At 42.3% G+C, this 11538-nt stretch overlaps 1 protein-coding gene across 3 annotated transcripts; it reads left to right on the top strand.

Annotated features, from left to right (window-relative positions):
• Positions 1–1275: 1275 nt before the first annotated feature.
• On the top strand, positions 1276–11135 carry LOC134101055 (alpha-2,8-sialyltransferase 8E-like). 3 transcript variants are annotated; one of them, XM_062554618.1, is made up of 9 exons: positions 1276–1309; positions 3922–4041; positions 5134–5238; positions 6962–7054; positions 7363–7449; positions 7711–7855; positions 8125–8237; positions 9323–9415; positions 10128–11135. In XM_062554618.1, exons 2-9 carry the CDS (start codon positions 3923–3925, stop codon positions 10588–10590), a joined length of 1218 nt encoding a protein of 405 aa, XP_062410602.1. In that variant the 5' UTR covers positions 1276–1309; position 3922; the 3' UTR covers positions 10591–11135. The 3 variants fall into 3 exon arrangements, with proteins under 3 accessions (XP_062410602.1, XP_062410600.1, XP_062410601.1); XM_062554616.1 differs by lacking the exon at positions 1276–1309 and adding an exon at positions 1480–1656; XM_062554617.1 differs by lacking the exon at positions 1276–1309 and adding an exon at positions 1480–1656 and having other exon boundaries at positions 5134–5230; positions 6960–7054.
• Positions 11136–11538: the final 403 nt, after the last annotated feature.

Here is an 11538-nt window from a genome sequence, read left to right on the forward strand (position 1 = left end):
GCGGGCTACTGTATTAATGTCTCCATTGTCCTACCTTAAAACGTTACACATCCTTTTTGTGTTTTCTGTAGTTTATGTTCTTTCTTTTCTGGCTATAGATTTGTTTACAGACATTTTTTCCCACTAGTTTAGCCTACCAAGAGCAAAATCTCTGGATCTCACGTCTTGACTCACAAAGACTACTACTCCTCACTGGGAGGGGGAACCTTTGGTACATTTTTGAAAACAAATCATTATCAGCCAATAGGGAAACCGCCAGAAGCAACACCTCTTCTCACTGGTAAGTGAGACAATTAGTAATGAATGTACTTAATGCAGAATCAGCACAAAAAACATGTATTTATTTAATTATGTATTTTTCTGGTATTTCTCCAGACAGGGCCCGGTTGCTCACATTGCATCCCCTCCCGAACCGGCCCTGTTATGCAGTAACACAGTGACATAACTTCCAGGAACATAGACATTTATTAAACTATTTAAAAAACATGTTTTTTGACTTCAGACCATGACCCTCAATATATACATGACATTAGGACGGGCTCTTAATTCTGTGGTGCTTGGAATATTATATTATTGGTTAAAAAATACATATTGTCACTTGGCTCAAAAACATGTAAGCATAGTTATTCAAATAACATACTGTTTTGCTTATATGGATCAATTTCCAACATAAAGTGTTTTTTAAAGCGTCTATAGACAGGTCTATAGACAGAAAAGTGGATGCTTATGTAGAATGACCCATCTGCCTTTGGCTGTGAGGTGAACACACAAACCGTCCTATCAGTGCAGGGATCTGCTATCTTTTTACCCTATTTACGTCCACCCATGTATTCACTTCCCATGAACCCCCACTATGTATATCAACACCCCCCACCCCCCAGCGCACACACACACACACACACACACACACACACATTAGGTCTCATGCTTTGACCATGACACGGAACTCAGAAGAGCTTGCCACCCACTTCCTCTAAACGTTATAATTTCATTTTTAAATTTGAGTTAAACTGACAATCAAATCTGGTCATTTTAAAAGTAATTTGCTGCATGGATAGTATGTGTTTCAAGATGGCACAAAACACAGTTTCAACATTATGAACATTGGTTTTGGTCATATTTTTGGTCATTTGGTTCACGTCATATTCCTGACGTGTCCTCATGAAGTGTCTTGTACAACCAGTTTAGACACGCTATCATCTGATTGGCTGAAACCGAAGGGGATTTATCTGAGGCTCAAGTGAAAGTTTCAAAGACTGCATCTTATCAGTGACATATACAGAGAAGACAAGCCAGTGTGTCGACAACGGTAAGTTATCAGGGCTGTCTTAGGCCTACTTTCTTTTCCATACCAACGATATTTTATTTTTATTCAGAAGTCATGCAGGTAATGATAAACCGTTATCAACTCCCAAGTCACAACACATTTCAGATATCAGGCTCCATATGTAGGGACTTGGCAGGAAGCATTACCAATCCTAATGGCAAATATTAGTCAAAGCATAGATGACATGACTGAATGTGAGTGTGTGTAGGTGCAAGGACTGCCAAACGAAGCTCCCTGCTGGTATATTGGAAGTCTCTTCTAGGCATCACATGTAAAAAGGATTACATCTTGCCATTTTTCATGAAAAGTGTCCTCATTTGTGGTTACAGGTAAATCAATCTTCTATTGATTTTGTGAGAAACTGCACTATGCTGTATTATACCAGTGATGTAACAGACTGCCCTTATTCTGACATGCACTGTTTTTTTCCGGGGTTATTTTTCCTTTGTACCATTTCTTGCTTTATTGAAAGCTTTGTTGCAAGTTGTATGCAGAGATAGTCTAACGACATGCAACCATAATCATATGCAGTTGATGGTAAAAGTATTCAACCCCCTTGAAATTCATTACCATTTTCACATTTTAAATACTTAAACATATTCACCCAATCAGTATTATTATTGTAAACATATATATTTGTATTATTTGTTCTGCTAAGTTTAAATAGTCAAAATATGTTCTTTGCTTAAGTATTCAAGCCCCAGTGATTTTGAGCTCCATGATGACAAATCTGGCTGTGGCTCACAACTCTATACATCAGGCAGAATGCAATGTGTGTGTTGTTACATAGCTTAAATGAGTTTAGTTATTCTTTAACTAACCAATTATTCCATGCCATGTGTGAATTTGAACTTCTGTGCTCGTTTAGCTGCAGAACATTGTGGCATCTTGAAACCAAACATTGTAAGTTTACATGTGTAATCTGCAAACTGCACAAAATGACCAGATTGTGTTGTCAGTTCAACTCGTATTTAACAAGCAAGTTATAACATTAGGAGGAGGCATTAGCGTGAGAAAAAGCAAGTGTGGCATGAGGTCTTCTGAGGTTTCATCAGTGTGTGAGACTTGAGATCCCTGCACCGATACCTCACAGACAAATGAGGAAGAGCACAGGAATTTAGTTATCAGATATACCAAAACCCAAAGTTAACCGGAAAATGTGTGTGGGTTTGTTATGAGAGTTTCCTTGAGTCCCTGAAGATTCACTGTGAGGAACAAAACCTGTTTTACCACAGTACATGAAGGGCAGCTGGCCACATTAATTTGGCACCATTGGTAAAGTTGACTGAAAACAGGTATCTGGTCTTTTTGTGATTTATTGTAATGACAGAACAAAACCCATGAGGAAACCTCCAACCTTTAAAGGAAGCAAATCTATTCTGAGAAAAATATAAAATCTCATAAGGAAATAAATACACTATATTGACCAAAGCATTGGGTCACCTGCCTTGACTTCCATATGAACTTGAAAGCTTAACTTCCCGAGCTGGGCCTGGCCACTTAGTTCTAGTGAAAGGAACTCTGAATACTTCAACATTAACCAAGAGATTTTGAACAATTCCATGCTTTGGGGATGGGCCCCTTCCTGTTCCAACATGACTGTGTTACAGTGCACAAAGCAAGGTCCATAAAGACATGTCCTTACCTCAACCTGATAGAACACCTTTGGGATGAATTAGAGCGGAGATTGAGAGCCAGTCTCTTCGTCCAACATCAGTGTGTGACCTCACAAGTGCATGTCCTTTCACTGGAACTACTGTAAGGTGCCAAGCCCAGCATTTACAGTAGTCTAAATGAGCAACTGACTAAATCCTCCATTGTATGCTTGGAAGCAAGTAAAGCGTAATAACAATGATAGACCTACATCTCAAACAATACTGATGATGATTATAAAAATGCAAACTTATAGAACTTTCTGAGAGCATTCCCTAAAGGTTATTTTATGGTTTGATGAAAATAACCATTCAGGTGTCTTTGAGAAGTGGAGCATCTACCCCAGGGCTGTAACCAGGATTTTTAAAATACTGAGGTCAGGGCCATTCCTAGAAATATTGGGCACCTCGAAATGCTAGGGGGGTTCTTCCGAGCCCTCTGATCATTTTCATCAACATTTTAGTTACGGCCATGACGTTCATACCACCACTTATGGCTCTATGTTTGTTTAATCGCATCAAATTAGCCAGCATTTCCTCCTGATTGCAGAAACGTTTGCTTTCTTTTTATGTCGGTCCGTGTTGCAAATCATCAGGTGAAGCACCGGGCCTAATTTCACTCCATGCCTCGCAGACCAGCAGTCAACACCTTGCGCGACCCATAGTTTGAGAAACGCTGCACCAGCATTTTATGAGGGTGTTTTGTGTGTGTTTTAGATTTGCATTGAGCAGTTATCAGTTAAATACGGAACAAGACTTTTATAAATGTTATAAAAGTCATAAAACGAAGCTTAAACAAAACATACCGAGGACAAGACCTCGGTGTCCTCAAAGGTAGTTACGGCCATGATCTACCCTGAAGATGACGAGGAGCATGTGAGCATGATTATTTGGAATCTGTAACTATTTTTTGAAGACAATTTCTGTCGTCACTGATTGTAGGATGACGAGAATGGGTCGAGACCTGCTGGGGAGTTGCTCTCGCTGTCTCATCCTCTTCTGTGTCTTTGCCGTGGTAACACTGGTGCAACATATCCATTACGAGAAGCTCTACATTGAAAGGTATAAGCAGTCAACAGCTGTAAACATTTCCTTGTTATCAGCACACACTTTCATTTTCTCACTGTTTTCCCTAATTATAATTTTTTGCTTATGATGTGTCATAGTCTGATGTTAGTCCATTCCACATCAACACATTAGATCAGTGCATGACACGCTATGACGTGCATGTCATGCGTGCTTGTGAATCCATTAGAGAAGAGATGCACTTGGCGTACTCCACAGAACAAAGGATTTTAGGTCCACGCACAAGGCAGACACCATGATGTTATTTACATGTGTTTAAGCCTCATATCCATGTCGACTGCAATCTACTTCATAGGTGTCCCGTCACTCAGAATTAATAGCCACCCTACCAGTCAATCAGAAAAGAGTATTCCTTCTCTTTGATTAGGCTGGGTGAACCCCTGCCTGAACTTCAGGGGAATTTGAATTTCGCCCGGCAGCTCAGGCTGGAAACCAGCAGATCTTTTTCCTCTGTTCACTGCCAGAACCTTTGGCTCCAATCAGAAACGACCATACTCTAGTCGTGGCACGCTATTGGCCGGTGACGTGACGATAACGAAACTTAAGCGACGCGAAGTGCAGTAGAAACAAAGCGCAGCCTCGCCAGACTAATGTTCAATCTTAAAGGATTGAGCTTAGTATGGTGAAAACCAGACTAGATAATGATAGTAAATAGTTAGCAAAGCATTTATTAATATCTTGTAAGTGGTGAGTTAACATACCTTTTTATAAAGCGTTGCCAAACATTCTCTGATGGTAGTTCTCTCTCTCTCTCTCTTTCTCTCTCTCTTTCTCTGTTTCTCTGTTTCTCTATCACTCACTCTTCACCTCAGTGTCCTGTCATAGGGTGATGCTTTGTATGTGCTCATATGTGTTTATATTTGTGAGGGGAGGGCGCAGCAGTGTGTGTGTGTGTGTGTGTGTGTGTGTGTGTGTGTGTGTGTGTGTGTGTGTGTGTGTGTGTGTGTGTGTGTGTGTGTGTGTGTGTGTGTGTGTGTGTGTGCGCGCGCGTGCGTGTGTGCGTGCGTGCGTGTGTGCATGCATGCGTGAATGGCTTTAATGAAAGTGATTTTCTCCTTTTCCCACCAGTGGGCAACAATTTAGCCGACTGTGCAGACATGACGCAGGCAACTGGAGCAGATTAAACCTGTCAGACGATTTCCCACTGATGCCTGCAAGATTTAGGAGGGAAAGGTACCAACTTCACTCGCCTATGCCAGGGACCCTCAAAGAGAGGACAAGAGAGAGAGAAATAAAAATGACAGAAAACAGAGAGAATACAGGAAGAGATAGAGAGAGAGGATAACTGATTGTATTTGTGTTGTCAAAGCTAGAATAGCCAATCAGACAATTGCATTTAGCAAAGCCATAGCCAATCACAGAAGACCATAATCTATACCATCAGCGCCAGTCCTGGCTTGTATGAAGCCCTGGCCAATTAAGAATGATACAGCTTATGAAAAACAGACTACTACAGTCAGGTGCTCAGTCCCCGTCAAGCACCAAGCTTTGCCATGTCTTCCAGTCCCATCTCACAACCTAAGGCACACCTCTGTACTTAAGATAGAATGGTATAATGTTCTAGTCAAATTTGGTGCTTGACTTGTTTTCATGATGTCACAACAGTACTTATTACAAGTGCTTATCACGGGTGCTCGAGTGTGTAAAAATGATATGAGGACAGCAAGATGGTAGTCTTGTACAGAGAGTGATATGTCAGTCAGTATTCGTGCAAAATTTGACTCCACCTATGATCCAGATGAAATAAAACCAGTGCTGGTTAACGTTTAATTAACTAGTTCGCCCATCGGTATGATTTGTTGTGCTTGGGTGTAGTGTTAACAGCATGTTTGGCTAGGTAGCTGACCGTGGTCCTGGAATGCCTGGAGCGGAGATCGCCTTAAAGCGATGGCCGCTTGCACCCCCCTGTGTAAAGAAGGAGGATGAGTAACTGGGCTATCAGTGAAATGGAGGAGTAGGGGGAGGAAGAGGGTGACTTTAGCGAACGCCGGGGCGTGTGGCATAATAGAAAAGAAGGCCGTCTTAAATACTCTTGGAGCGGGAGGCATGGTGAGTTAATTGGTGTCAATCATCCCTAAGGGCTCCTCCCGAACTTTGTTTAGAAAACATCATGAAGTGTGATCTATTCCTATTCTAGTCTCCATCAGATCAAATGAAAAAAACCCTCAATGCAGCAGCCATGGTAGAGTGTTAAACTAGTATATGGTCAAGTATATGGTGATGTACTAATTATCCTTTAAAAAGAAGAATTTTATTACATTTAATTGTAATTTAGTATTATTATTGTCCAGTTAATATTGGTCCAAAATCAGAAAGTGTTTAAGTTGGGCTCCATTGGCCTTTACATTTAGAGACACATTTGGAGTGCCTTATGAGACACTAAAGCCATAGATACGATCAGTATGGGATTTGAACCCATAATCCTCCTGCTTTGATATATGAGGAAAAACGTGTTACTTTGTCTGTGAATTATATGTTTCATCAGGTGCTTCACAGAATCACAGCATTGTGGAACCGCAAATATGGATGTTGTAGTGCATTGATTATCAGATAACTTCACCATTACATAATTACAGGCTATCATATTAATGAATTGGAATGCTACAGTCACTGTAAAGTCAAACGATCATTTTCATTGGCTAGATGCTGTGAGACGGTGAGGAAATGATGTAGTAGAAGTAAAGGCACAATGCTGTCAGTAGTATCTTGTGAGCATTGAAGTCCAACTCAGATGTCTGCTCAGTCAGCATTACATATAGATCAATGTTTGTCTGGTGCCTCACTCAGCGTGTGTGTGAGCGAGTGAGAGAGAGTGAGAGAGAGAATGAGGGACTGTGTGTGTCGACTTCAAAATAAAAATGGGATGGCTCTAGATTAAGAGCTTTATTTCTGGCAGGTCTCAGGAGGCCTTGAATGGGGTTTTGGAGTTCAATTCCACTTCGTGTCAATTGCTGAGGAAGGAAACCATGGATGTGAAGGCCCTTTCTATGTGAGTTCCATACAAACACACACACACTCAACCCCACAACAGATATCATCTTATAGGACTGTCCACACACACAACATACACACACATCTCATTTCAGAAAACTGCTCTATGTAATTTTAAATAATGATCATTCAAACATTGGCCAATCAGCTGGCCAATCAGCAATAAAATGATGACCACCTACCTAATATTCCTTTTGCTGCCAAAACAGCCCTGACCCATTTTGTGTGTGTGTGTGTGTGTGTGTGTGTGTGTGTGTGTGTGTGTGTGTGTGTGTGTGTGTGTGTGTGTGTGTGTGTGTGTCTCAGGGTGACGACCACAGAGTTGTTTCAGAAATGGAGAAATTTGCAGGTGTGCAAGTGGGAGCAGAACAAGGAGGAGACCAACAACATCAAGTCTGTGACACACACACACACACGCACACACACACACACACACACACACACACACACACACACACACACACACACACACACACACACACACACACACACAAGCATCCACAAATCCATACATAATCAAACTTCTCTGTGTTCATAATATCCTTACCTGTGTGTGTGTGTGTGTGTGTGTGTGTGTGTGTGTGTGTGTGTGTATGTGTGTGTGTGTGTGTGTGTGTGTGTGTGTGTGTGTGTGTGTGTGTGTGTGTGAACTAGAACATCTCTGTCTGAGTGCTGTAATGCACCCTCCCTCCTGTTCACCACTAAGCGCAACACGCCGTCAGGCACCAAGCTGCACTATGAGGTCACCAGCAGCGGAGCTCTGGACATCAACCCCGCCATATTTAAAATGTTCCCTGATGTGAGTCTTGAGACACACACACACACGCACACACACACGCGCACACACACGCGCACACACACACACACACACACACACACACACACACACACACACACACACACACACACACACACACACACACTATCCCTCTGACATGTTTGAACAAACAACCAGATGGAAGTGTGTGCATCTGTTCTATATGGTGCAGCTTTGCTGTAAATATGTGTGTGTGTGTGTGTGTGTGTATGTGTGTGTGTGTGTGTGTGGGTGGGTGGGTGTGTTCACAGGACATGCCTTATTCAAGATCACAGTTTAAGCGCTGTGCTGTCGTTGGGAATGGAGGCATCAGCATAGACAGCAAGTGTGGAAAAGAGATAGACTCAGCTGACTTTGTGTTCCGGTAAAAAAATCCAGCTTTTACAGTACATTGAATACATAGCCCTTTTCAAGATTTTCAAGCGAATTAACTCATAATTGGAGCGATATTAGAAGCACCGAAATGGTTTTCCATTCAACGGACCGATTCTGTCGATTTAATGATGTCTTATACTTTTCATTAAAATTGCAGTACATCATAAATGCATCTATGTCACTTCCATGTTATTCGATATATCAATTGGTCAGTCCTCTCTTCCTTAATCATGTCACTCATCAGGTAAGAAAAGCTAGAAATGATCTGTAGCAGGCAGCCAGATTAGAGTTATTTGAATATGGCGGTGGAAGAGACTGTTGCGGAGCTTCTAAGGGAGTCCACTGCAGCTCTAAGGGAGCAGCAGACAGGGCCCCAGATAGCGACCACCATGCCTACCACTGCACCGGAGCGCATGGGGTACGTAAGACGTTAAGCGTTATTTTCCACAGCCATATTCAAAGAACTCCAATCTGGCTGCCTGCTGCAGATCATTTCTAGCTTTCTGTCTGATAAGGGACGTGATTAAAGGTGGGGTAGGAGATGTTTGGAGCATGCTCTCTGGAGCATTTTTTTTACATATTGCTTGAAATACTCTTCACACCCCCAATGCAACCAATTAGTTAAAAGTTTTGACACAAAAATGAAAAGTTTTAGTGGCCTCTAGAACGAACAATCCAGGAAAAACACTATCCAATCATACTGAACGGACTGTTAACGATGATTGGATTCTGATGCATCTATCAAACTGCAATCTGCTCCTCCCTCCCGCTCGTGAACAAGCATTGCACGTTCCTGTACTCTTGAGGCGTGACTTCGGGGGAAGTCTGAAGAAAGGGGTTGGGACTTTTGACCTGTGTATTTTCAAAATGCTGCTTTGCTGGAATCGTTTTCCAGGATCTTCTACCCTACCTTTAAGGAAGACCCCCCCCCCCCAAACATAGGGGTGCTGCATAGAGTATGCTTCCATATTCTACACATGCTTTGGGCCGAATTCTCTCTGCTACTGTGTGCTACCTCCTGTGAACTGTCTCTGTGTTGCTGTTTTGCCAACTGACTCTCATTCCTTTGGTCAGGTGCAACGTTCCACCCATTTCTGATGAATACTCAGCCGATGTGGGATCTAAGACTGACATTGTCACCATCAACCCAAGTATCATCACGGAGAGGTACAGACAACTCTGTCTGAACACAAACCTGTTGCATAGACATACTGTATAAAGGACTGTGTGAACATGTGCAATTGAGAGATTATAGTTATGGCCTGTGCGGACTACATAATTTCAGCCCGATTGTGACACGATTGTGTCATGGCCAACACATTTTCAGTGTCTTGCCCGAACATGAAAAGTCGGGAACGACACATGAAGAAGGAAGCGTCTTGTAGTGTGACACACATTATTCAGTGACTCATGATTTATTGTCTGTGACTTTCCACGATGTTACGACGTGACGCGAACGTTACATATCTTGTAATGTGCCCTGTCTTATAGCTAAGACGCGGCAAGCATTTATGGTTCCCTGATCACCAAATCTGACATGGTCAGTCGTAAAAGATAATTATTGAAGACAACAAAAATTGTGTAGTCTGCACAGGCCATAAAACATAGTCACATGACCTGGAGATATTTATAAACCTAATTTAGTTCAATGTGTACGTTATATCTTTTGAACTGGGACATGATTGTAAAATCGCACTAAATTGACTGCAAAATTGTCTGAATGAATAAGTGGAATATGCCACATACACCTTTGCAGTCATTTGCTGAGAATATTATTATTATTTAAGCTTTATTTATCTCACAGAGCCACACACACACACACACACACACACACATAAAATGTAAAACAGTCACTCATAACACCCACCTCTCAACACAGGTTCCAGAAGTTAGAGAGATATCGCAAGCCCTTCTTCAAAGTTCTGCAGTCTTACAAGAACGCCTCCATCGTACTGCCCGCCTTCTACAGCAGGCACCTCACTGAGATCTCCTTCCGCGTCAAGTACACGATGGAAGACCTCGGCTCGCCACGCGGCGTCTACTTCTTCCACCCGCAGTACCTGATCAAGGTCCAGCAGTTCTGGGCGCAGCAGGGTGTGAGTGCCAAGCGCTTGAGCACCGGACTCATGCTGGTCAGTGCCGCCATGGAGCTGTGTGAGGAGGTGCACCTGTACGGCTTCTGGCCCTTCCCCACAAATCCGGCGGGCACCTTCATCACGCACCACTACTACGACAACGTCAAGGGGCGGCCGGGCTTCCACGCCATGCCGGAGGAACTCTTCAACTTCATGCAAATGCACATACGCGGCATCCTGCACCTGCACACACAGCCCTGCAGCTGATCGCCCAAAACACAAAGAGGAGTGGAGAGATGAGGCAGCATGGGTACTCACACACACATACACACACACACACTGATGGATGGACATGGACACACACACATACAGTATACAGACACACACACATATACTTATACAGACACAGACACACAGACACATATACAGACAGACACCTATACGGACACACACACATACACACACACACACACACATATACTGCACATACTGTATACAGACAGACACCTAAACGGACGGACACACACACACACACACACAGATATACAACATACATAAATACATACACACACGCACACACATACAAACCAATAGAGGCGCCACGCTACAGTACTCGATAGTTTCAATGAGGAATAGCCTAGGATGCATCAATCTCTTGTCAACTTGTTGATAAGTAAATAGAATGGCCACTAATCATACCACTTTCTTGAACTGTAGTCATGGTAACCCTATTGGTAAAGGTCATATTTTTTGTATTGTGCTTTCGTTCATGTTGAAATATTGGTTTGAAATAATAATAAAAAAAACTACAATTACAACTTGTCAACTTGCCAAGTTGTGCAACAGGAAATGTGTTTATCCAATGATCTTGCATCCTGTCATTGGTGATTAAGTGCTTGGATGTTCATCTGGCAGTCTTAGTCTGTTTTTATGAGAAAAAAAAGCCTGTAGCTAGGAAGTTCGATTTTAGTTTTATCGTGAATAACTGATGAACAGAATAGCCACAGAATGAACCTCGAATAAGTGAGTTACAGGTTTCTGGAGTTTGTTATGGAGTGAGGATAGCAATTATTACTATTTACATTTTTGGTAATTCTTTGCGTGCTTGCTTGTACAGTAGGGACCAGCTGATATGATACTTCACTCACACACACACCGTTCTGCACTTAGACAGATACACTCGTCCACACACAAAAGCCACAGATACAGACACGT

The sequence above is a fragment of the Sardina pilchardus genome, chromosome 14 (assembly GCF_963854185.1).
Source record: "Sardina pilchardus chromosome 14, fSarPil1.1, whole genome shotgun sequence".
Taxonomy (NCBI): domain Eukaryota; kingdom Metazoa; phylum Chordata; class Actinopteri; order Clupeiformes; family Clupeidae; genus Sardina; species Sardina pilchardus.